This window comes from Lutjanus erythropterus, chromosome 19 (assembly GCF_056507025.1).
Source record: "Lutjanus erythropterus isolate fLutEry1 chromosome 19, fLutEry1.hap2, whole genome shotgun sequence".
NCBI classification, from domain to species: Eukaryota; Metazoa; Chordata; class Actinopteri; order Lutjaniformes; family Lutjanidae; genus Lutjanus; species Lutjanus erythropterus.
In genome coordinates, this window is record NC_139335.1 from 11,896,402 (window position 1) to 11,922,998 (window position 26,597).

A 26,597-nucleotide genomic window follows, 5' to 3' on the forward strand; every position below is an offset into this window, starting at 1 on the left:
AACACACCCCATTTACACTACCATAACCATCAATCTGCCATCCATCCCAGGCCTGCTCCTTTGAACCACACTAGAATCTGTCAGATAGCTGACTCGAATAGCTAACAAGATGAGAATAAGCAGCATGTTTACTTTGAATAATTTTATGAGTAAGAGCAAATCTGAGATATTTACATAAGCAATAATTCCCATCAGATTGTGTGTATTTAACATTCAGCATTATTTGTTAAGACAGTATTAGAATAGTTTCTTGTTGATTTGCATGAAGGTACCGCATTGATGTGCAGAGCAATTTATTCCCAATACACATTTACCCTACACTGTGTGGTGTAGCTTTTTTAACAATGCGGGAGAAAAGAACATGTCTTTGTACTGAAATAGCATAACAGTTTGACTGTAAAGCAATAACCCCTGTGGAGTTTTCCATATCTTCCTGCTGTCAACTAGCTGTGCGTGAACTTTCTGTCGGGTTCAGGTTTGATTTTTAATCTAATAATTTGGATATGATAGTTTGTAGTAGTGGTGGTTGTCAGAGCAGGTCTTTATTCCCCTGTCATAAAACAGTAACTATGATATTCAACCAACTGTAAGAGCCTGTTGGTTCTACCAATCAGACATTGTCTTATTACTGTTCATAATTTAAGATGGATGGTTTATTTCTGCATACAGATTGCCCAGAAATTAAATCGAAAACAAAACTGCAATTTGATAAATGAGTTTGTGAACTTGGAGTGCATGTTCTGCTGTCTGACTCAAGTTTCAAAGCCACCGATCCACTAAGATAAGTTTCAGCAGGTCAGTGTGAAGTCTGGACAGTGGCCAAAAATAGGTTAAGTTTCTATAATTACTGGGCCACAACAACAAACAGTAACTCTTATTTAGAATGATCTTCAACCAAAGCAAAGCATATGCAATACTAAATCAATTCTATGACTAATACAATCAATATTCAATCAATAGAGTTCTCTGCAAGGCCAATAAAAAAGTAACTTGGTCCCAGGGAAACTGGAGCAAAGGCAAACTGCATCTCAGCACTAGGTTACAACCTGTACAGACTGGAGAACACAAAGAGAACGAGTGAAGTAGAAACTCACCCGTCTTCTCTTTGATCTCACAGAGAACGCTGAAGAGGGCTGGCTTCATTCTGTGACAGTTCAGGGCATGCTTCCTGTAAGAGAGAAGAGGGAATAAGAGAGGGAGAGAGCGAGGAGGATTACGATAAACAGACCTCCATCTCAAGTCATTCCATGTCCTCCCCCATAAAACAGGTAGAGGAACTGTATGTATTATGCATACAGCATTTCAAGAGTGTAGTGCAACACAGCAGGACAGAGCTATGTTGTTTAAGGGCATTTCCAATAGCCAAATGCCTTTGTCAGTGCAGAAACATCCCTGATGCGTCAATCTGAACTAGCAAGAGTAATGTTGTCATTTGGATGCTTTGCACTGTGGGACAGGTAATGATGCCAAACCTCAAGGTCATCATTACTGAGCACCAGATTCCAGAGTTAATACACAGTAATCTAATTTCTTCCTCTTACAGAAAGACTCATTCCATGGAAGTAGATGGTGAGTTGATAGAGAGGATTAGGATTAAGTTGCAATTTTAATTTAATCAGAGATGTTCTCTATATTGCCAAACAGGCTAATAGCAATTAAAGGAGAAAAGGCAAAACTTCTACAGTTCACCATAATGAAATCAGAACACCTTGGCAACAAAATTTCCTTCTAATACACATCCATGTTCCCACATACCAATACAGTCTACAGATATATCAAAACTTATGAGATTGGAATGCTGTAGCAAAGCCCCAATGCTAATATGACCCTAAATGACTTGACACACTAGTCTCTCATGTTAACTACAGTACTGACGGTGCACACCAATTACATCAGAGTGACAGCATTAGCTGAGCACATAGAGAGGTGCATTTCAAAAGTCTTTTGTTCACATTCAAAAAGGGACGTGTAACAAAAACGTGTAACTAAGCATGCAATAAATTATACCAAACCCATGTAGCTCATAATGTTCCACTATTGTTGAGATTGTAAAACAGGTGTTATTAACTCTATGGCAGTTGTGGGGACCTTTGGAAAAATGTTATTTTAGAAATTTGTGCACCCTCTGTATTTTTGATGGCTACTCCTATATATAGATTTAACACATAATTTATTGCAAAAACAGGCTTCAGTGGCAACAAATAAATATGCATTTGGAGAAGTGCAACATACAGTTAAAGTTTACATGATAAACAAAAACAAAACCAGCATGAGGCCTCCGTTTTTGATGAGCATGAATTGGAAAATATGAAACAAGAAAAACCTTAAGATCACCCTGAAATAAAGCATTTCTTTTCCAAATAACATTACCAACAAGACATTAAAAACAACCACGGATGAATATGATTTGGCTACACCTGACCTCAACACCAATTCCAGTTGTGAATGTCCACTGCAGTATTAATGAGGGGACTATGGGGACTAGAAAATAGTGCGCCTACTGTGTATGCTTCGAAAGACTGCCTTTCTGTGAGAATATTCAGGCAGTTTGATGTAAAGAGTTATGTGTCGAACATTAAATATGTCATTTTGTCCACCAATTCTGTCACTGCTGGATTTGAGTTGGGGGGAGGGCTGCCTTCAGCATGGAGGGTATGAGCAGGAGGGGGAGAAGGAGGTGCTCATGCGGTCCTGTACTGACCTGTGCTGGAAGTTGAGTGGCAGGCCACCCCCTGCCATGCCCCCCCCTGCTCTCCCTCCCTCTGTGGGGTCGTCTGATCCACCCCAATGCGCCGGCGATTCCTCTGGCCAGCATCTGAACATATGGCGACAGGGTGAGAGGATGAGGGCGGATGGTGTGCAGGAAGTGTACTCTGCAACACCGAGTTCTTGCGCTGCCCTGACCACTCCCCATCCCAACACACTGCCACCCTGCATGACAAGGCCCTCATGCTCACATGTGAGCTATCTCACACATTAATGTTGTAGATCACGACCGAGGGAAAGATTAATGTGTGGGTGACAAACTTGATCAGAGTTAAGTATGATGCTGACAAAGACTGTACAATTTAGGTCATACCAACTGCGAGATGTTAGTGAACCTGTTCGTAACAACAGACTGTGTATAGTCCTAAAGTCTGAATATGTTTTGGAGTGTTACCTGATGTAAACCTGAGATGCAAATTAGCAAACAGCATAACTATTCCACACTTTGTGCATGTTAGTCTGTCACCTGACACTAAACATATCCAGCTCAGAAGATGAATATTTCATCATCAGAATAGCCTTTATTGATTTTATACATACACACAGCATCAAGCATTTGAGCTGTACATACCACATAATTTGTATCAAGTCCACTGAAGAGAAAATAGGCTGCATTCTTTTCACTATTAATCCTGCACATATATGGCATGACGAGGACATACTCTGAGTGGGAGTTTAGATCAATACAGGCATACAGCAAGGACACCTCTGGCACTTCCGAAGCAGCCACACCTTTAATTGGTTCTTCAGAATAGCCTGTTAACATCTAATATTGGGGCTGCTACATGACTTCCTACACTGTAATTGGACCTTTAAATCAAAATAATTGTAATTTTCATTATTTGATTTACTATCGTACAACCTTTTCTGAATGGTACAGGCAAATCATAAAGGAAAAAAAAAACACTGGGAGAAGAAAAAAAGAAGAAAATAATGGACCACAGGAGATATTCAAAAGCAACAAATTTTACATTTGTTCATGAAATAAGGCCTGATTAAGTCCTCAAACTTCTACTGAAGAAAAGGTAATATCCCAGTGTTCATAGGCTGCTGGTATAGCATCATCCCTCCCCCTCACCACCATCTCATTAATAGAAACTCGATTTGCGGACAGCTGCACTCGCGTACACATTATAGGAGAATTGATTGCACCCAGCACACAATGAAAAGGATGAACACCAGGGAGGGAGGGAGTGAAAGAGGAGTGAATTAATTAAGAGAACCAGGTGGTCAAATGTTGGGTGGAAAATCACTAGCTAATGACACATCACACTGTGGCCACAGTCTTGCAGTGGACGGTTGTCTATTGTTGAAATACTGACGCTTCATCTGAAACTGACCTTATGCTCCTTGAGCCACATGGCAAATGAGTGCAGGTCAGTTGCTCGCTGCAGTGCATACTCTCTACAATAATGATACCCAAAAAGACCTCGAACACAAACATTAAGTGACAAGTCATATGAATGAATGATTGCTGTCATCACAGACAGCACTGGGCTGATACATGGGACAATTGAGTAATCCTTACCTTAATTTATCTGCTCATTTGCATTTGAATTACTAATATTATTGACACTCATTTGATGTGGAGCAGCATTTCAGATGTATGTTGTTGTAATTATGAAAATCTAATTAGGCATAGTCTGATTAGTAATATTTGAAAGGTTTGGCAACATGACCAGAAGATGTAATTTAGCTGAAATAGCTCTGATTCAAACAACTTAAAACGTGCACTACCATAGAGAGCATTTTGTTATCATATTAAGTTGTTGACGTACTTCTTGATAGTTCAGAAAATTGGAGGAAATTTTGTCACTAACTTTATGTAAACTATAACTTATATCTTATGCGCAATTGAAATATAACAAAAAAAAACTCTTCAAATATGTAAGATTTATTTAATGAAAGGATTAATGGAATCCTTAAATTCTAACGACATATGTGCTCTTATGAAGCAACTATTTAAATACAAAAAGATCCATTCAGCGCAAATACAGCTATAGTGTTAGGCAAGCGGTTATGAGCATTTTACACGGCTGCCATTATCACAGACTCTATGGGAAGTTGAAACTTTTTAATTGAACACTTCCTCGATGAACCAATTAAAATTAAGTTCATCGTTGTATTTGAACCGAGTGAACATGTTTACAAAATATAGTGTACAATAAATGACGATTTGAAGTAACAAAGAACCTCCTTCCAAACTACAACAGCACTGTACTATGGGTGTACAAGTTATTCTCTAACTAAATGTATTGGTTCAGGAACGAATTATAATGTAACTTGAAGTTGCATTATGTTGCAATTACGCATTACCTTACGTGCACGTTTCACAGAAACGCTTCAGTCCTAAAGGAAAAATAAGACACATACAACGTACTTTAGCTTAGCTATCTCGTGTGGAAAATGGCTCTTCGCCTGTCTTACCTGGCCTGTGCTTCGTCCAGGCTTTCGTCGGTGATGGCCATTATTTGCTGTAGGATATCCCCTATGTCTTGCTGGGGCTGACCGAGGGACTGCTGTTTCCTAACCGAGTCTGGATCACCGACATCGGCTTGTTGTAGTCCACCGAGTCCGGTGAGACCCGTCATCATCCTGGTCTGGTCATCCATACTTTCAAAGAAAACTCGCCGTTTTCCTCAGTCGAAGAATACACACAAATAGCTAGCCTGTTAGCTAGCCAGCAAAGTATTTTCTACGACAAATCATACAACACTTCTTATCGTACCATGCAACAACGATTAGAAAATAGTTAAGGACTGTTGTCATAAAACAAATCGCACAAGCACGCTTTACATTCGCTTGTGTTTTTTCCCCTCAAGTCAATAAACGCGGCCAGGCTAACGTTAGCTAACCACCGAGTGAAAAGCAGCTAGGTTAGTAGCTGTAGCCCAGCAGAAAAGCAGCAGGGACACACATGCACAGACTGTGTGAGCTTGCCAACAGCGCCTCGCACATTTTCGAAAAAAAAATGTAAAAACGAAAAATATAATAATAGGCGAACACTCTTGCCTTAAAATAAAAGTCGCCGATTCTAAAAAGAAATAAGAGTGAACACAGCGACTAGGCTTTCGGACCGTCTAGCTCCAATCAGAGATCTCCTACCAAAACAGAGCACGGTTTGCCATTGTTATTGATGTCGCGCGAGTATGTGGGATGTTCTGGGCTGCGCGAGCGGTGTGCGTCGCGTTGACCATTGAACTCACAGCAGCACAGACTGAGGGCTGACGGGTGGGTTAACCAGTAACGTAACACTGTAGACAGTAGACTACAGAAGAGAGAGCCTCTGATGTGCATACATTTCTATATTAGCTGGTGCAAGGACGGCAAAAATGCATTAAATTCAAATTTTATAACACAGTGTTCCAGCTCCTGTAGCTGCATTATTCTTCCAGGTGACACGGCCTTCACAAACGGATAGCCCCTTACGTAATCAGCATTGCTTGTCCTATTATAATGGATTAAAGCATTTTTTTTCTCCCTAATTTCAGGTGAGATCACCTACCAAACTGAATGCACTTCTAAACTAAACTTTGAAGTGAATGTTTTTGTTTTGAATTGAAAGGACTAAGCTTGTAACAACACAGTTATAAACACTAGAAAAACACTGAGATGTAATTGCACATATATTTTAAAGGAACAGTTCATCCCTAAATCAAAAATACATATTTTTCCTTTGGTCTGTAGCACCATTTGTCCATCTAGATAGTTTTGGCATGAGTTGCCGAGTTTCAGAGATGTCTGCCTTCTCTTTAATATATGGAACTAGTTGGCACTCAGTTTATGGAGGGCAAAGCGGCAAAAAATTGCACATGAAAACCTCAGCAGTGATGTCTCTTTCTAGAAATCATGACCTGGTCACTCAAGATAATCCACAGACCTTGCTGTGAGCACTTCTAAATATGAACTATTTTATTTCTGGTAGATTACACTGCAGAAAAAGTAGTTCCATAACAAGGTCTGTGGATTATCTTAAGTAATTAGGGCATCATTTCTAGAAAGAGAGATTGCTATTGAGATTTTCCAAAGTATTTTTCGCCACTTTGAGCTCCACAAGCTCAGCACCATTTAGTCCCATTATATTCGAGAGAAGGCAGACATCTCTACAGCCAATATCTCCAAAAGTGCAGTTCACACCAAAACAATCTAGATGGATGAATACCCCTACAAGTCAGATAACAAAATGTGCATTTTTCATTTTGGAGTGAACTGTCCCTTTAAAAATTAGTTTGAGTAAGGGCATGTGTATGAATCTAAAAAGCCACAATTATCTGCCCCTGTTTATGAGTAAATGCGATCAATAGATAAAAAGGAGTTTTTACAATTACTTTGTTGAGTCACTGTTATTTCAGGTTGTGCATAAACATCAACTCACAGATATACATCTGTGTGGGCAAATTGTGGCAATTTCAAAAACAATATTCAATATCAAAGCAAAACAGTCCAGCCTTAGAATATGATTCTGTCCTGAACCCCCGATGAATGAAACATCCCATCAGTTTTCAGTATGAAAATGTTGACAGCACAGATTGAAAACAAGTGTCCTTGTTTTTTGCAAACTGGGCAATTCTGCTGTAGTTTATCACTCAGATCAGAGAGACAGCTTTCCAAGACGAATGGCTGGCTGAATGGATGTGGAGGAGAGCTGCAGCCAGCCTTGCTGTACTGAAAAGAGATGATGGGTGTGCATGAGAGAGTAGGACCAAACTGGCAATGGTTTATGCTGACTCTCCACACATCCATCTACGACAATCTGTAGCTAATCAATCTAAAGTTAGAGACAACAAGAATAAAGAATTACAGTAAAGCTTAACAGTAATTGCTCTTTGCATGTGCACATAGTACAAGTCACAATTCAGGTTTCTTGGTGGTTATCCCAAGCAGTAGATTCTAACTCCTTAAAAAGACCCTTTTCTTTCTGTCTAATAATGGTATACAAAGAACCCTGAGAGCCGGTCACACCCAAAGCACCTTTATCCAAATATGCACTACATCCAAATTAAACACTTAAAGAATAATTTCTCAAACATGCCATTACTGGGATCACAGAGGTTGCTTAAAGTGACAGTTTACAATTTTAAGTGAGTGACTGCAGGGGTTACCATCCAGCCTCAAAGTCATCACTGTCAAAAGAGACCTTCCTCGAAAGTGAAAAGACCATGTCAATGGCTTTGTAAACTTCTTTATGTTTTTATTGTTAGTGATTCAGTTGAGGATCATTTCTGTGAAACTTCTATTCATTTGGATGCTAAAGCTGCCCTCCTCTCACCCCACAAGCATCAAGCCTCATTTTCATCTAAATAAGAATCGATCTCTCCTGCTGTGCACCATCCTCCCTTACTCACAACTCTCACGGTCACAACCCCGCTTGTCTTCTTCGCTTGTCCCTTTGCTCTCTAGTCACTCCCTTGAATACAATCACAAGGAAAATTCACCATAGTCCATGTTGGAGATCATAGCAGCAGAGAACAGAAAGTCATTCATTCTTATTTATTAGTGGTACCAGGGTAAGAGGGTTTTCTTCCTGCTGTCCTCATCAGTGAAATAAATTAAATATAACATTAATGAGTGAATGACTCCAAGAGATAAGAGTGATAGCTAACAAAGCTTTGACTGACTGGTACAATGTCAAAGCTTCGTTCTGCATCAGTGACCCAGCCAAATGCAAGAGATGGGGGTGAGTCACTGTGGGGGAGGGGCCTCCTCTTGAACGGTCAGGGGACACTGATGAAGTGAAATAGATGCGGCACCAAAAAGCGAGTAAATGTGACTGAGGATGAGCATTTAAAAAGGACTGTGCATAAACTAGACTGCAGGAAAAACTACAGAGCAGAACCCAGGGTTTCACTCAGAGCTTCATAATCTTTAAAATTAATACTTAACTGTTGTACAAGTTAATTGCAATTAAATATCTGGCAAATTTCTTCACTGGTTTAATGATATGTTTTTAAAATGACACCATGTATATGAACAGGATTCTGCACCTCTTTGCAGTCATTTTTGTGGATTTTCTAAAATATTAGTAATCAACCACTTAAAAATGTCACTTCATCAAATGACTTAAATTTACAGTCTGTTTTATAAAGATACACCAGTTTTAGTTGCTGATAGTCATTATATTTGAATATTTCAAGAGAACAGATCACTTCAGACAGGTCATTAGCTCCAAGAAGTGGGGAATTTCTTTCTCAGCATTTATTAAACGAAGAATGACCAATAACATTGTTTTGCAGAACACTGGCATTTTTTTCTGTTCCTTAATTTCTAACAGCTGGCAGTCTAGTCTTAACAGTTTCAGGATTTACAGGTGAGAATGCAATTAATTAAGGCTTAATAAAAAATCCACTCTGGCCATTCACCACGCTTGTCACAATTTTGTATAGCCAGCCACTGCCACCTGCTGGTCAAACACATGGATTACCTAAACTAGCACAATTACCATTCCTACAGCTGACAGAAAAGGTTTTGACAGAGAAAGCATAAAATTAGAGCTTACTTTATGTTATAAAACAAGATAAAGAAAGATGAAGCAAAGAAACTATATGTTCACAAATGACAGTGAAATCACCATAAAGTACAAATATACAGTATACATATATACAAGTCATAAAGAGCCATGGTCCATCAAATGATTCATTGCTTGCCTCCTGCCAAAGCGACTAAGTAGTTGCAGAGGATAAAGGTGCTGCCATAAGGTTCCTGATGGGGTCAGGTGAAAGATCCTGGAATCCTGCCTCAGCCACTGGTAGGAAAAGCAGTCAGATAGTCAGATTAAATGTTACAATGTGCTACATAAATAAATATTCATTTCATAGAATTGTTCCATATAAAAGGTGAAACACAAAACCATTACCCAATCGCTGACTGGTCTCTTTCACCAATAACTGTGCCTGCTCCTTGATGGACAGAAGCTCTCTAACCATCTTACACTGAGTGTCCATCTAGACATACAAAGGAATAACTGATTACATAACATGATATAGCAGCACATAAGATCATTTCAGTACAAATGTTAACCGTTTTTCTACATTTCAGATGTAGTCCGAATTCTAAAAGACATTAAAAAGGTACCATTTTCTAAAGCAATGAATATATGGGACCAAAAATAAGCAACAATGAAAGTTAAAGTTTGAGAAAAAAGCTTTTCCAATTATGACTGATACCAGCAATGTTCGTGTTGATATTGTATGTTGCGCAAGGCAAGACTAGACATGTAGAGAGGTTTGACACAAGCCTTAACTGAACTATGACAAACCTACCAGTGACTTTCTTAACTTGTAAAATTCTGTTTTAAATCGACAAAATTATTTGTCTCTCATCACAGACTACCATTCATTTTTTCCCCAAGTATGATCCCATGGGGCACACCGGAAGGACTTTGCCTCACTATGTTACATCAACTTTTTTCAGCTGAGCCACATCAAGGACAAAAACAAAATTACATAAAGAAATGTTCTAACTTTGGCAGAAAATGGTACACTGTTGAATTGACTCCATCCCTAATAGTAAGAAACCGATGGAAAAAAAGTGTTTCAGCACATTGAAAGCATTAAACATGTTGCTTTAGGGACCAGTGAAAGCCAAAAAACTGGGGAATCAATTTTCCTCCCAAAAAAGTAACACACTTCTTTCTCTTTCTTGTGAATAGCATTTAAACTACCCATAAATCAGTAGCATCTGCTTCACATCACTCTCACAGCCAAGTAGTGCTTCCAATTTATTTTATCACGCCAACTTCAGTATTTTAGCATATGCCACCATACAGATGGTATATAAGAATGATATAGTAATTAAAACCCTTACAGATCTGCATTAGTTTAAACAGTTAATAAGTGTGTGTGTGTGTGTGTGTGTGTGTGTGTGTGTGTGTGTGTGTGTGTGTGTGTGTGTGTGTGTGTGTATAAATAAATGAATTATTTTTTTAGTTATGAAGTTATGACAAAGAAATCTTATGTTCAACATACAATCATTGTCATAGTGTGAAGCATGGGCTGTTGTCTACAGAGGAGGCCATGGTAGTCGGGTTTACTCTGTATGAAATGGTACTGTGAGGACTGGGCCACAGATGTAGTGTCCAATGATACGCCTCTCTCCTGGCTCTGCTCCACTTTCCTGCAATGAATAAAAGAACACATTATTGGCACACAATTGAGAATATTGACTTACTCTAACACAGTATTGCTATGGTATTCCTCAGTGAAAGTAAACATGTTCACCTTTCCATTTCCTCTGCTTTACTGCGGTGTTTGTTCAACAGTGCCTCCCAAGATTCACTTTCAGCCTGGAGCCTAAATCACAACATAGGCCAGTCAAAAGAACGTCATGTAATAGAGTTCATACATCTGTCTTTTGTAAGGTTGAATGTGTGGTTTGTATGAATATTTTGGGTATGTTATAGTGATATTAACATGCCTGTTGATGGCTTTCTGGACTTTTTCCATGGCTCTTTGCACCGCAGGATCACTAAAACTGAAATAAATGAAGCATAAAATGTCAATTTGTTAGCCAAACAAAATCAAGATAATGCAAGCGGAGGACTGAATGAATAAAAACAGCTACAATACTTTGCTGAACTAGCAGGGAGTTGATGACCCTGTGGTTCACTGCCTATGGTTTTGGCCAGACAAACCCACTCTTTCTGCATGTGCTCAACTGCAACAAGGAAGACACAAAACACAAAGAAATAAACTGAATATATCTATGATAGCAAGCCAGTTAAAATAAAGACCTCCATGAAATATGTATCAAATGAATCAGTGCAAGCACTTACCTTGTTTTTGAAAAGACTCCAGTGAGGTTTTTGGCACCGACTGGAGCAAATTTTGAGTTCTTTCTATTGCCAGCTAGAGACGAAGCAGAGGTGATTAGGCAGAGATCCATTAGGAATTTTAGTTATCACTAATTAAAATTAACTGTATGCCCCCCTCTAAACAAATGCAACCAAGACCCTTACAGTTTACTCATAATGTCTAAAATATTATCCTCATGCATACTTCATTAGGAAATCTTGTGTACAGTAGGTTGATACTCCTGAATAAAACCATAACATCTGATATGTCTCTGAAGTTCTGGATTTAAAATTCAGTCAATCTCATCCTTTGTTCTTTGTTAGTTTAGTGAGTGTTTCGGCGCTGGCAATGCTTTTTTTTTAACATATCGTCTTTCTAAATATTTTCAGTTAAATTTAAAAAAGATCTTTATCTCAAATATCCAACACTAGTGAGATAAAAAAGTAACCTGCTGTGCCTGCTTATTTATTTTTCCACATTTTCAGTTGAGTTTGTCACAATTTATTTACTACTACACTATTACACACTCACCCGCATTGAAGCCTCCATCAGTTTTTCAAGCCTCTCTTGCTGTGTCAAGGATGTGCTTATGCTCCTGCACAGAACTAAAGGAAAACACATAATTAATTCCCCGTTTTGCTGTTTATCTATCTACACTGTTTTGGTGTGAGCTACCAAGTTTTGGAGGAACTGGCTATAGAGATGTATGCCCTCTCTTGAAAGAAATGGAACAAGATGGGACTTGGCTTGTGGTGCTCAAAGCAACAGACTTGTGCTCATGACAAACAGTAATTGTGTCATCCTCGGCTGAGCTGTAATTTCTCGTCCATGAGTAGAGGCACACTTTCTTCTCCTGGGTGACTCACCTGGCAGGTGTAGTTTGGTAGGAAGAAAATACTTTCTATGAAACAGCTTACAACAAGGTCTGGATTATTTTGAGTAACTGGGTCATAATTTTTCTAAAGAGACATTGCTGTTGAGTATTTTCTGGCATTTTGAGAACCTCAAGGTGAAAGTCATCTATTTCCATTACACCTAGAGAAGACAGATGGCCGATGTCTCCAAAACTCAGCAGCTCACACCACAGATCTTAATAGATAAGTAACACTACAAGAAAGAGGACAATATATACTTTTTGATGTTGGTTGAAGTGTCCATGTTACCATGACACTCTGCAGTTCTGGCAGTGGTGGCCAAGTAATTGTTCTTCTGCTTCTGGCTACAGGCATTTAATCTATATTAAACAAAGCAACCTTTAACTATTCTTTACGGATTACAAAGTGCACCAAAGGCAGACATCTCACCCTGATACGGGTTGGGAAGTGCAGGGAGAGAGCGCCGGGTTATGGTGGCTCTCCTCCAGGATTTCCTCCGAGCAATGGGGCTGACAGTAGGACTTGAAGGTCCCTCCATGTTTTCTGTCTGCATTTCTTGTTTGTCTGTGTCTGTTTGTTCTTCCTCTCCATTAGCCGTCCGTGTGGTAGTTAATGAGATGTCGGTACGGGTAGATTTGTGTATGGGAGCCGTGCTGGGACTTGTGGAGGAGCATCTTTTCAATGTCTGTGTCTCCGATTTGACCGTGGTATCCTACAGAGTTTGAACAAAGTGCAAAATAGCAGTGACACTGTAGCATCATTAGCCGGGGTGTTAGTTAGCAGGCTTAAATGTCAGTTAAAATGCATTACCTCATTCTGAATATCAGCAACGGTGACACTTCCGAAACTGCAAGAAAAAAAGTGAATTGACGAGTTACCGTTACATGTATAAAATATCAGTAAATTTCTAAAAAAAAAAAAAATCCCAAATGTCCAAAATATGCAGAGCTGACACGTTTAAGTTAACGCCAAGTTAACTGTTAAGCACAGCAGACAGCAACAATAATTTGCGTCTGTCAAAACTCAGGCGGAGATAGGAATTAAGCGATGTCTGAAAAATGCTTTACTGTAACGATAACTTTAAAATATGTTGTCGCAAAGTTTAAGAAAAGGGATACATACCCATCTTGTCCAGCTTCGGAATGTTTTTCCGCCATTTTTTATTTCAAAAGGGTTTCTTCACAGCGCGCGCCCAACAAGCCAAACCTCTTTTCTGAGCTAAGCACCATGGGAAATGTAGTGTGGTTGTAGAAGCGGATAGATAGATAGATAGATAGATAGATAGATAGATAGATAGATAGATAGATAGATAGATAGATAGATAGATAGATAGATAGATAGATAGATAGATAGAATTAAATGGAAAATAACATGAATGGGAGTATATTTGAATGTATTTTAAAGACAACTTATTAACTGAATACTCCAGGAAATCAGATGCACTGTTTCTATGGAGAGGTGTCCTTTGGTGGTGGTGGAATAATCTAATCCTCTGATTCTGAAACCAAAGTTCAGGGCAACCATTGACCTGCTAGTTCAGAGGGCAACCTTGACCCTGATCCTCCTTGTACATACTGGATTTCTGATGTCTAGAGGAAGAGTTTTCTGGTGCTTTTGCCTGCAGAGTTCAAGGCCTTGTATTAAAACAGCTTTGACCTAATTTGTGGCATTTCACAACCACTGGCTATTTGATGTAGTTTTAGGTTTGGGTTTTTTTTGCAATATGGCAGTGTTATCTGCCAAGAGTGCAAGTTTTCATTTCAGTTGCTGTGCCTTCTCTTTGCACACCCCCAAATCTCCAACATCATAGATCTTGCATTGCCCTGAAAGGTATCCTAATCTGTGTATCAATTATGTATTTCCTGACATGACCCCATGAATAGGAGAGTTTTCCGAAGACAAAAAAGTAAATATAAATGTATATTCTAGTTTTAGCATACAAATCCTCTTTTTTAACTGTTGCTTGACCATTTACTCGAGTTTATTATATTCTGGTTGAAATGTGTTCATAGTCACCATTAAGCAAATTCCTATGGTAACTAAGTGCACCTATGTAGAAAAAGATAATTGTGTACAATACCCACAAACAAACCAATGTAAGGAAAGTTCTTCATGTTGTTCTCTTAAAAATTAACTTTTGAAAAATAGACTCATTGCTTATAAAATATACATTTACCCAAGATTAAAGGCAAACCTCCAAACTACTTTTCTATTTTTAACTATGAATGGGAGGCACTGGTAATTGGATGATTCATAACAAGAAAAGTGGCCAAAATATCCCTGGTCAGTAAGCAATTTCTTGGTAGAATACAGGTAATTGGGTTCCTACTATATTAATCACTATACTGGACAATGAGATGATTACCGTGCACCACGTTTTCATCTAAAATGTATTAGTATTATGTATGGTTTAGTTAAGGAGAAAATAGCAATCCCAACAGTTACTGATGAGAGGCTGGGGCCAATTTCCCAGAAAAATACAGTTTGTGGTGTCATATCACTGGAAGGAATTTTGAATCATTATCTACGCCAGGCCTTGAAAAACCTATATCAGACCTATATATAACTTGTACTGACTGCTGACTCCTCATTCCTCTTAACTGGCCAGTAGGGGCCACAAGTCATCCATGGTGCAGCCATCCAAGTTACATGTCATTAAATTACAAAATAAGAGGAATTATAATCTGTTACAGTTACTAGGAAAAATATGTAATTAAATTACATAAACTAATAAAAATGTTGGTGGTGATTATAAAAGGGGTTACATCCAAATATTCTTTTCAGGTTGCCTGGTGGGGAGCTGCACTCCTCTAGTTTATATTTTGGATTTCAAGGCCCCTTAATGGCTCTATAGTACTTGATTCACAATGCAATAAACTGAATTTCCATCTAGATGTTTTGGGTAAAGGCAATTTGTTTAAGCTGCACTAGTTTGTTCATCAAACAAAGATTTATGAAAGTTCACATGAACAACACAAACCAGTAACAGTTTGGTAGTATTTAAGTGTGGTAATTTAAATGTGGTAATGTCCAGTCTTTTCTTCAAAATGATGCTTAAGGAGGTGGTATGTTTGTTGTGTACCGTGTCCCAAGATAAAAGGCTTCATTAGATTTAAGTCTTTTACTATATTATCATATCCTGATCATTCATCACTTACCTATTTCTTGGAATAGGATAGTTCATGATAGTTCATGAGCTGAACATGCTCATCCTTTCCAATGTGCAGACACTTCAGTACTTGAACTTGACAAAACACTTGACAGACATAATTTGTATCTGTAAGTCTTTATAAGTCTGTTAGAGATGTTTTTCACTTTTTACAAAATCAAGGAGAGGAATCAAAAAATCAAAAACACTTTTGCAATTCTCTTGGAGAATGCCCCCTTTGTGTGCCTGTATGTTTCACTCTGGCTGGCACACAGTCTCGCACTCCACTCAATACTGCTGTCTTCATGGCCTTGTGTAGCAGCGGGGAGGGACAGATGAAGAAAAAGAGAGACGTAGAAAAAAAAATCAAGAGTTATAAAGAAAAGAGAGAAAACAGAATAGTAACAGAGCTGATGAAAATACAGAAACACAGATGGTTAAGGAGGGGCAGAGCAGGACGAAGGAAGGGATACACAGAGTGTACAGTACTGCACGCCATGACTGTCTCAGCTGTCTTGTGTATGTCACAACAGCTTTAGTTCTCTTCCTCCTCCAAAGTCTACTCTCCCTTTACAGTTTGGTTGGTAAGGGCAGCGGTCACTGTTGGCACTGAGTTCAAGAAGGCAGCCTGAGAGTTCCTTTGCCCAGCAGGAACTGCAGGATACGGTCCACCAGCAGAGCAACAACAAAGTCCACCACCAGAACCTGGGCAATGATTAATTTGAACTGCAAGGAAGTAAACAGGAAGCAGGTTACTTGACGACATATATCATTATTAAAAGGGTATTACAACATAAATGTTAAAATGATTTAAGCTCACCTCAGTTGGAATATCTACAAGAGCAAACTGTTCGTTGAATTCTGGTGATGAACCAGTAAGAAGTCCTACAATCGCTAATCCTGACAGAGCGATGCTCCATAGTAGTGGTCGATTTTCGCTGAGAGACTCCATGAAGGGGTGGCCCTATTGCACACAAAAGCAATGATGTGAGTCTTTTATACCACAAAGAGTATAGAGACAACACATATTAATGACATTAAAATATATGTACCTTGTAGTTAATGGCGAAGGTGGCCATCTGCATGGCCATGGACATTATATACACAGTGCTGTTAATCAGACTGGGTTCAAACTCTTTGTATAGATCTACAAACTGCTCCTCTCTGCAGGAGAGAAAGGACAAGTGAATAGTTATTATAATGTATTCATGTGATGTTATGTAAATATTTAACTTGTAGCAGAACTGCTCTTGTTCTGTCTGTTTTTGTCTTCCTGTGATTTACCTGGGCGGACTTCTGCTTTGTGCCTCTCTGTAAAGGAACACCAGACTACAGAAGTGAACAGCAAACTGCAGCAGCACAGTCAACACCGTATAAAGATTGAAGATGTTTGGTAGGGGCCGCTCTTGAGACAAGGTTTTCAGTGGCTGTGTAAATAGGAGAAAACAAAATCATGTGACAGGCGTGTTGAAGAAAAATATTGAGAAAATATTACCTTGCTAAGAGAACAATCAGAAATATATAGAGCCTGTATTTTTTACCTTTGATCTAGAGATGAAGAGGAAGCATCCAGCCAAGAGTAGGCCCTGCAGGGTCGCCTGGAAATCGCTGAATTTGACCCCCTCGAGGTAGAGTACAGACTGGCTGTAGGCCAGCACCAGGGCGTTAAGAGCGAGGATCTTGAACATTTGGAGTGTTGTCACCAGAGTGCACCGGCCTTGCTTTATTACATGGCAGACTGGAGAAAATAAAAGATAAATCGACAAGTTTCAGAGGTGAGAACAGCTTTATGTTCAAATCTTTGACAACTGTGTCAAGAGTTCAATGATAAACAAGTGTTACTCACTGCACTGTATGGAAGAGAGTTTGGAGGTGAAAGGGGCCGCGATGGAGGCATCACCCAGTTTCACTACTTGTACCTGATCTTCTTCAAGTTCCCGTAAGACTTGACTGATCCTCTCCTGTTACAGATTAAACCCAGATGTTTAGACCAGTGTACAGAACTTTTTTTTAACTATATATAGATGGTTTTATTAATGTTGGTAGCAGGGGAGGAAGTTAAAATGCTGCTTTCAGTGGTTTTGTAAACATCAGTGAGTTTCAGTTGCCTCCTACATGAGGCCCTTACTGAAGACACATACCTTTTGTGCTGCAAGCTGCTCTTCTCTCTGGGCCATCACCCTCTGCCTGGCTGCTCTGGAACTTAGTTTGCCTCCTGAACTGACAGGCGGTAAAGGTCTGGATTCTGCTGTGGCTGGCTCCTTTTCCCTCCCCCGTTTCTTTTTTTCAGGCATGCGCTCAGGGGCGTTGGCTAACAGAGCAACACCTGAGGAAAAACTATCATCACTACACACTGTTGGGAGTCATAGAAAGAGCACACGCTTTCAGTCTTGATGGCTGATAAATCTTACCTATGTGGGCATGTTTGAGAGCACCAACATCATTTGTGCCATCACCACACATCAGTGTCACATAACCCAGCCCCTTTAGACTTGTGATGACAAATTCCTGAAATAGAACAAACATATTTATAGTTAAAAACTTCCAAAACACTTTTGAAGTTCCCCCTTAGACACTTAACATTCTGCTTTACCATCTACGTGTCTTACCCAAAATACCATTCCGTGTATCTCCCACAGTGCCTTTCAACAAACCCCAGACAAATTTTGATTGTTTTCAATTAGCTGCCAGACAAAATGATAGGTGCCTCACATTTTCATTTATTCATTAGTCGCTGAAAAAAACTCCTTCAAATTTCATTCAGGAGCTGCACCTTGCCGTGGGGGGATTGCTGCAAAGTTATTACACTGAAGTCACCGTTGCACTGCTGCTAACTGTGCTGTAGCTGCCACCAGCCAGATAGCTCAGTTAATGGTCCTATTAGGCAGGTATTTTTGTCTGTGAAAATTTTTTTTTTTTTTTTAAACATTTCAGTTTCCTTGCTGGTTATTCAGACACATTCAGAGTCATTACCTCTTTTGCTGTTATCTTCGTGTCCCAAAAATATACATTTATATAATTACATTAATATCATAAAAGTGCAACAACTACTCAACTAATGGCTTGACCTGACTGCTGGTCAACTAGGAAAATCTTAAGTCAGGGGCAGTCCTAAATCTCACTGTATTATTGGTGAAGCTTTTCCCTCATGACATATGACAATGACAACTGATGTTACATATGGTAAAACATTTTGTGTTATCTAACTCTATGGTAGCTGTGGTTTGTAAACCATAATATTTGGCCAGTTACCCATGGCTGCAGGGAAAAAGATATAATATGTTAAACTGAATCCAATCCAGAAATTTAATATCTGTTTGTAATTGCTGATTTGTAATAAAATATTTTATGAAGAGTACAAAACACATTCCTCTCAGGAGACATATAGCTGCTGATTTGGGACTTACCTTCTGTTTTGGACTGACACGTGCAAACACTCGTATATGAGGCAAGAGGGTGTGAAGTAGCCGTGGATCACAGCTCAGTCTGGCCAGCCCCTCCCCTGTTACACACAAGTCGTACTGACACACAAATGAGGAAACGGAGGGAGGGGGCAGTGGTATACGCACGCTGCCATCAATGGACTCCCACTGCCACTCAACTGTAAAACAAAATAATATCAGATAAGTGATTATGCACTTTGTGTCCTTGGTCAACACACCTACTGCAAATGGATTACTACAACAATCCACATGCTCTTTCGCTACAACCTTTTTACTGACATTGTTCTCCACTGGCTTACTTGAGTCATACATGTGATTCTGTAAAATGATGACTTGTCTTACCCTGACCAGGACTTGGCTGCAATACAAGTGTGTGTTCTTTCTGGATGAAGTGGAGCTCTCTTGCTACATGGCACGCTGTTAGAGGGTTGTCACCTGTAATCATCACCACCTGAAAGCAGGGGGAGAGGAATTATCCGTCCTACAGTATAATCTTTGAGTATGTGTGCACAGTTGTTTGTTGTTAGCTTACTTACATGATGGGATGCTTCCTGGATCTCTCTGATCACCGCCTTGCTGTCACTCTTGAGGGGGCAGGACACAACCATGAACCCGGCAAAATGCAAGTCACACTCCAGAGCATCGCGACTCATCTCCCGGACCTGTGACCCACAAAGATCTAGCTCAGTCTCTAACAAAAGTCTCTGGCCAGAGACTTGGATAGCTCAGACAATCTGTGATAGTTTAGAGGAAAACGAAATAACAACCTGCTGGTGACTGAGGTGTCCCATCTCTTTGTATCCCAGGGCCAGCACTCTTGCCCCTTCTCGAGACATTTCCTTGTGGACTTCATCATAACTTGCTGGACATTCTGCAAACTGCAATCACAGCCACATTAGAACACCAGTATGTATGCATGATTAGGCTAGAGCATGAATGTATTACAGATGGTGTCCATATTACCATTCCTCTGAGTGTCTCTGGAGCTCCCTTGACAGTTGAGATGTAGCAGAGTTCAGTGGAGCCCAGTTTCTCATAGGAAGCCAGGACTGACATCCTCTTCAGAGCACTGGCAAAGTGGAAACGCTGGTGGATCTTCAGTCCCTGGGTTTTGATGCCTCGTGGGAACACCTTTTCATCTGGTCAAAGAGGCAAGAATCAATGAAGCACATACATAAGTACTGTGCCATGATCCCCCTAAATCATACTGAATCTTTAGGATTCACAGGTCAAATTAGTGAACACAACAGGTTTGGTGCAATCTAAAAGACTGTAAGACTGGTTTTACACAGTGAAACTTTGATGCAACTAGTTGCAGGTTACAAACTGCATGAAACATAACATCAAGTTCACATTTACAAGAAGCAATTAAAAAACAATCAAAGTCTCATGCAACACACTAACATTTAATTTAACTAAAACTAGCTGGCTAGATTGGTAATCTTTAATAACTGTTTTCTCCCTAGATTAAATTAAATGGGATGTGTCATTGTAACTACATTTGCGTCATTGTAACTTATTTCGCATCACTTTCTCACTAGATAATATCAATATGGATGTGTTGTATTGCTTTTTCTTCTGGCACTGGCTGCCTACTTTGTTTCATAATGGCTGTCTCAAAGAAAAGGAAGAGAGCTATTGGTGCATTAATGCTTATTGATCTGCTGGAGGGAAAAACACGACTTACTGGCAACTCAAAAGGGAGACCAATCGATTATTTCACACTCTTTTCAAGGAATTTGATTCAAGGGAAAAAATGAATGATTAGCTCTTTGCTGCCACTTTATGACATTAGTATGAAATTGTATATGATGATGAATTATATATGATTGTATTTTATATATCAGCGCCTATTCTCATCCAAACTTTATATTAAAGCATAGCTAAAACTATTGCTAAACTATTTTGTTAATTTTGGTGATAATTTGTTGTACAGTTAAAATTAATCAGTTAAAATCGGTTGAAATGTTTGATGTCATCATCTGGCATTTTATCAGCTTTGACTGACTGTTGCACAAAACCAGTTTCACAAAGTTGAGAGTTTTGCAATTGTTGCTGCCAAGTTTCAAACTTGTTTCGAGCATGTTGCAGAGGGCTTTGCACCATGCAAATACAATTTAGTTTCACCTGAGTTTCAATCAACTAAAGTTGCATGACAGTCTTACTGTGTAACGCCTTAGACTGGCGTTGCACAGTAAAAACCAAATGCAAATTTGAAAGGGACACATGGCTATATGTAGCCCAGCACAAAATAAGCATACACATGTTCTCACTCATCCGCAACTGCCCTGTGCATTCAGTGGAGGCCAATTCTCTGTACCTTTAGTGAGGGTCCAGTCAGCAGCGGTCAGCATGGCCTTCTCCAGTGGATCTCCGACCAGCTGTCCATCATCCAGAGTGACCAGTGAGTGACAGGTAGCCACCACTCGATGTGTCTCAACTGGGATCTCACATACGGGCATCACCTCCTTGCCTTCTCTGTCATAAAACATTCACAACATCAGTCGATGCCCTCCACTCAGTGCAAATGTATGCAAATGTTCACTAACCCAAACCAGAGCACAGCACACTTTGTGTCAGTGCTTCACAAATTATAGTTTAAAATTAACAGGAATAACTAGGAATTGTTGGCAGGGTTTACCTGAGGCCTGCTACTCCACGTACTACCAGACTGTCACTGGTTAGTGTTCCTGTTTTGTCAAAACAGCAAACCTCCACTTTCCCTGCAAATGGTATCCTGAAGGGCTCTGTACAGAATACATCTAGACAGAGGTAGAAAAAGAAGAAATGAACCACTGCTGTACAAGCTTTTATGAAGTTCCTTTGTCCAGGTCACTTAAAGTATGTTCAACACACAGGACAGGATCACACACAGACGTACATAGTTTAGCCAGGGCGATAAGAGATGTGTTAACTGCCAGAGAAAGCTCTATAGGGAGTTCTGGTGGAACCACTGAGGTGAGGATTAGAGTGCACTCCAGAAACAGCTTGTAGCGGTTCCTGCTGGCATCCTTGGTCCCTGAGGGAATAATACAAAGGACAAACAAAGTATTTAGATATTACTTATGCCCTCTCCTCCTGTTATTAGCATCCACTCGGAGTATGATGATGTCTGCATGTCTTTAATAAGAATTAAATCTTAATGAACTGATTATGTGCACCTCACCTTCTACCCACACATAAACAGCTGCAGCAATGGCGAACACAAGGAGGAAAAGGATGAAGATGAAAGTTTCCAGGTTGTTTGCCGTCACTCTCTTCACACCAAAGAGGATGGTCCGTAACAGTTTACCCTGGATGAAAAGTTTGTACACACAATCAGTACGCTTTCACAGCAAAGTCAATATGTCCTGACATGTTATCAAACCAATAATTAAAATGCATGACAAGAAAAAACAACATCTTTACCTGAGAGGTGTAAAATCCTGTTCTTAGTACATAGGCCACACATCCATTATCTACAGCTGCACATAAAGAAGAGAATTCATGAGTTTGCTTGCATGTTGTTTTGATGATAGGTGCACTAATGAATTCACTGATTTAACAAGAAGCATATGTTGATAAATGAAGTCAGGAATTAGCACTTACGCTTGAGTCCAGCACTGGCCTTTAAAGGGGGACTATGTTGGACCACTTTTGTCCCTCCAGAGATGATGTGGAGCCGAGAGTCTGTCTGAAGGTCCAGGATTCGCTCTGGATCCAAGTCCTCCACCGGCTCCTGCACAGTGCACACCCCATATTGTCAACAGTAATCACAATACTCCAGAATAATCCCATGCCATTTAGAATAATTGAGGCTTACACTCCAAAGTCTAAGCCCTCAGCTCTGTATACTGTTGTAGATTTGTTTGACTCTAACCTTCATCTGCGGCACAGACTCTCCTGTCAACATGGCCTCATCCACAATGCAACGGCCCCTGAGTAGCAGCACATCACACGGTACCAAGTTGTCTTGGGGAGAACGTCCTGTGAAGCAGAGAATACATTTTTTTTCAACACACACTAACATATTCAATATGATGTTTGTGATGAGAACTAATAAAAATGTAAAAGGACATTTACCTATTGAGACAATGTCACCAGGGACGAGCTCATCACTGGAAATAGGTCTCCACTTCCTGTTGCGATACACCTGGCACAAAATGCATATAAAATAAATTAAGGATACTTTTATTAAATGGGTCTTTTGCCACAGATAATGGATTTTGACATTCATCAGAAAATGGTCATCCATAACTTTAAAATTGAATGTACTAGATTTTAAATGTGATGAAGCCTACCTGGATCATGTAGGGCTTGTTTCCCATACGGCGGATCTCAGACATATTCCTCATTTGCTGCTGGACCAGGGAGGCCTCGAATGCCACCAGCATGAACAGTGTGAAAACACTGTAGTACCAGTACTCATCCAGACACCACAGCCCCACACAAAACACCTGATAGATGGCAGACAACAGATTTACATGGTTACAGATGCTATTGCAAGGTCTAAGACATCATATCTAAAGCACTTCAGCAAAAATTAAGAATTATAAAATCAATTTTTACAATAAAGGCAGCTAAATTCTAGACAAACACACAGACACACACACCTGGAAAACAAAAAAGGGAGCTGTGGCCCTCTCTTTGAAGAGTTCCAGGAAATCTGGCACCACCATCTCAGCACGATTGGTGCCGTAGCGCTTTTCTGCAGCCCTGAGTTCAGCCTCCTCCTGGTAGCCACGCCAGGACTGAAAGTAGCCCATTGGGTGGCTTATGGGAAATGCTATTGGAAGGAAGCATTTCTTCTCTTTGTGGTCAAATATGTAGCGGATCTTTTGAAACTCAAAAGATAGAATCCCCTCCCCGTTTTCATCCTGATGACCATAACAAAAGAAAGAGAAAAGGTTTTAATTACAACATCCACTCAAGAAAGGCAAATTGGTATTTTCTTACTCTTCCCAAAACACAAGAGATTGTCAGGGATTGTGTCTTTTAGACAAGTCAAATCACAACTGAGATTACAAAATAATAACAGTCTAACAGTTTTCCTTATATATTTATTTATGGGTTTATTTGCTAGGGATACAGTCTACATAGACAAGTTGAAAACAGACATCTGATCCAAGTATCACAGAGTTTGTAGCGAATGTTAATTTGCGAAATCCGTCCCTAGGAGGGCTTTTATGAAAATAAGAGGCTGGAAGACTGAGATAAAAAAGATGGTAAACTGAATATGACAAAATATAAAATTAAGGAAAAACAAAGTCAAGCAAAAAAACACCAGACACACACAAAGACATTATATTTAAAAACTGGACATGAATATATGATTCCTGCTAAATTAACCAGGATCTGGTGGATTTCTTAAAGGTGGTGAAGTCTGCAGCAGATTTCAAGAGATCAAGCAGCAAGTTCAAAGACTTTCACAGAAAAAGCTGTTTGAGCAATTGTAAACAGTGGTTTACAAGTGACACTTGAAGCTGTTCTGGTGTATCTGCTCTGTAGTTTCTTAACATATCCACACAGAGGCTGAGGAGCAAGCAACAGATTGAACACTGAAACCATGTCAAACCTATCACTAGAAAGGAATGACTACGCAGACATGGATTTTAAACAACTGGCAAGAACAAATGATGTGTGTCGAGAAATCTCAGCTTTGCAGACAGAGAATGTGAGATCTGGGACATGTTTCTAATTAAGACAACCTGGAGCATCCTGAGTGTTCATATTTGAACTGACCTGGTCCCTCTGTAGTGCCACAAGCTCAGCAAAACCGTTGTTGGGGGTGGGTATGACTTTTGCCAGCGTAGCCTTGTTTGGGTCTGGTTCCTGTGTATACAGATGAACAGGTGACAAATTCACACACGCGTGTCCCTCACATATGAGACACGCTCAGACATAGAGTTGCTTGATTTATATTAAGTTCATGCACATTATTGAAATATCTTTAACTTTTACATTTGACTGCAAATATTGTACCTAACTACATTGTTGATAAAAATGTTTTATTGTGTTTTTATAGGATGAAGACCAGCAGTATATTTTTAATATTGTGCAATGAAACACAAACAGGTGATTTTCCACACCTAATCAGTATTATATACCAATCAGCAACCAGTCTTTAGGTTTGCATTTTTTTCCTCTAGTAAAACTTGCTTGATGGATGTGTACAGCAAAAGGAAGCCACACAGTTGTTTACACTTTGCTTGTCAGAAGGAAAATATAGTAATCTTCCAATATTTATGTTCAAAATAAAATAACCACGGGCATCATGTCCAGTAGAAATTTTCAAACCTTAAAAGGAAGATAAAAAATGTTGCACTGATGATCGTAAGCACCCTTTTATCAGAGAAATGTCTTTGCTAATTCAGACTTTGATCATTCATGTGCTTCTGTGGCTGCAGATGCCATCCCTAAAAATAATAATCAGGGTTCAAGCCAAACATCTACCCTGCTATGGTGCCTTTAGGCAAAACACTGATTTCATACCTGCACTCACTATTACCTGTCATGCACTGTGAAAAACTAAGAACAAGGTTTGAAATGATCATTTACATAGAGTTTCTACCTCTGTACCATCTACGTTCTGGGTTTTAAGTGCCCTTTTATCAGAGAAATGTCATGATTCACACTTGTTGAGGAAGTCTGATTATTCATGTGACTACAGAGGTCATCCGTAAAATCACTGAGAGGGGTTCAAGCCGAGCACCTGCCCTGCTATTGTGCCTTTAAGCAACCCTCACCTTTGAACTCTATGTACAAGGTGAAGATGGTGTATCACCTGCATATATCACTAGATTATCGCACTATTATTTTTGTTGTTACAAATGTTTACCTTGGAACAAGTGAGCCAACAGTGCGCATGCACGGACCAATAACCAGAGAGCGCTGTGAGGACGTGCGCGATCCCGATAGCGGCTAACGCCAGGAGGCCTGCCTCCGGATACTCGGAGGCACCGTACACTCCTAACCACACGTACAGCCAACCCGGGTACAGAACAGCCAGGAACGGGAGGACGGTGCCGTGTAGCAGCCGGGGCCTTCGCCTGTACAGCGTCACCGAGCTCACCAGCTCGTCGCCGGTGCCGCTGTCATGCTGGTTGTGGTTCACAGAGGGGGCCATTTGCAGCTCACCCGGTTCCCGGATCCCGTCCGCAGCCATACTCCCCTCTTTCTTGGCGTCGTTCATTGTACTGTGCTCACTCCTCCGCCCCCCTCTATCATCCACCACCACCCCGTTGTGCTGTAGCCGGTAAAAATACGATTAAACACACGGAGCGGTGCTCAGTCCAGCCTTCGGAGCCCGTTTACTGAATCGCTCGTACTCTTGACTGTGGCTTCCGCATACGTAAACACGCAAAGACACGTAACGTTTTCTTGGTAGAGCACGTTGAGCTGAACAAAACTAACATGTATTATTATCTTCCGTACAGTCAAGTTGTGTTGTTTAGGTTCAACTTTAAACAACACGTGAAAAAAGATGATATTTTGATAACATAACGACTTAATTAGTCGTTTAACGTTTCAATTGTGTGATTGACTCGCTACCCCTTTAATAACTTGAGCATCATTGTGGGGGCGTGGCCAAAATTTA

The 26,597-nt window shown here is 39.9% G+C and overlaps 3 protein-coding genes across 5 annotated transcripts in view; all 3 read right to left on the bottom strand.

Moving 5' to 3' along the window:
• Nucleotides 1-5,950, bottom strand: part of pbx4 (pre-B-cell leukemia transcription factor 4) — a 28,678-nt gene extending 22,728 nt beyond the window's left edge. The window contains exons 1-3 of one of the 3 annotated variants that reach the window (XM_084745058.1): nt 5,194-5,950; nt 2,702-2,815; nt 1,095-1,168 (exon numbers count right to left, since the gene is read on the bottom strand). In XM_084745058.1, coding sequence (XP_084601184.1) covers nt 1,095-1,168; nt 2,702-2,815; nt 5,194-5,378 — 373 coding nt within the window. In that variant the 5' untranslated portion in view covers nt 5,379-5,950. The remainder of the gene's footprint in view (nt 1-1,094; nt 1,169-2,701; nt 2,816-5,193) is intronic. The other 2 variants (XM_084745056.1, XM_084745057.1) reach the window with 2 other exon arrangements.
• Nucleotides 5,951-8,925: 2,975 nt separating this feature from the next.
• Nucleotides 8,926-13,602, bottom strand: dsn1 (DSN1 component of MIS12 kinetochore complex). The gene is made up of 11 exons (XM_084745242.1): nt 13,553-13,602; nt 13,241-13,277; nt 12,860-13,142; nt 12,087-12,160; nt 11,537-11,609; nt 11,331-11,418; nt 11,179-11,235; nt 10,983-11,054; nt 10,731-10,878; nt 9,620-9,707; nt 8,926-9,508 (listed from the first exon to the last, which is right to left on the bottom strand). Exons 1-11 carry the CDS (start codon nt 13,585-13,587, stop codon nt 9,426-9,428), a joined length of 1,038 nt encoding a protein of 345 aa, XP_084601368.1. The 5' UTR covers nt 13,588-13,602; the 3' UTR covers nt 8,926-9,425.
• A 2,098-nt stretch (nt 13,603-15,700) lies between these two features.
• atp13a1 (ATPase 13A1) lies at nt 15,701-26,398 on the bottom strand. The gene is made up of 25 exons (XM_084744702.1): nt 25,839-26,398; nt 24,743-24,832; nt 23,614-23,877; nt 23,302-23,457; nt 23,084-23,153; nt 22,881-22,987; nt 22,610-22,739; nt 22,430-22,485; nt 22,188-22,314; nt 21,903-22,040; nt 21,663-21,783; nt 21,342-21,499; nt 19,985-20,160; nt 19,789-19,899; nt 19,558-19,683; nt 19,364-19,472; nt 18,986-19,179; nt 17,990-18,086; nt 17,720-17,904; nt 17,425-17,539; nt 17,120-17,316; nt 16,863-17,005; nt 16,631-16,742; nt 16,399-16,542; nt 15,701-16,304 (listed from the first exon to the last, which is right to left on the bottom strand). The coding sequence occupies exons 1-25, from the start codon at nt 26,190-26,192 to the stop codon at nt 16,194-16,196; spliced, it is 3,591 nt and encodes a 1,196-aa protein (XP_084600828.1). The 5' UTR covers nt 26,193-26,398; the 3' UTR covers nt 15,701-16,193.
• Nucleotides 26,399-26,597: the final 199 nt, after the last annotated feature.

Coding starts and splice junctions, on each gene's coding strand:
- dsn1 (XM_084745242.1), bottom strand. CDS start 13,587: ATGGCGGAAAAACATTCCGAAGCTGGACAAGATGG. Junction 13,143..13,240: donor TTGCTGATATTCAGAATGAG/GTAATGCATTTT, acceptor CAAACTCTGTAG/GATACCACGGTCAAATCGGA. Junction 9,708..10,730: donor TTCACACTATGACAATGATT/GTATGTTGAACA, acceptor TTGTATGTCTAG/ATGGACACTCAGTGTAAGAT.
- atp13a1 (XM_084744702.1), bottom strand. CDS start 26,192: ATGAACGACGCCAAGAAAGAGGGGAGTATGGCTGCGGACGGGATCCGG. Junction 23,878..24,742: donor TGGCACTACAGAGGGACCAG/GTCAGTTCAAAT, acceptor TATGGTCATCAG/GATGAAAACGGGGAGGGGAT. Junction 16,305..16,398: donor TTGTAGATATTCCAACTGAG/GTGAGCTTAAAT, acceptor ACTTCCTTGCAG/TTCAAATTAATCATTGCCCA.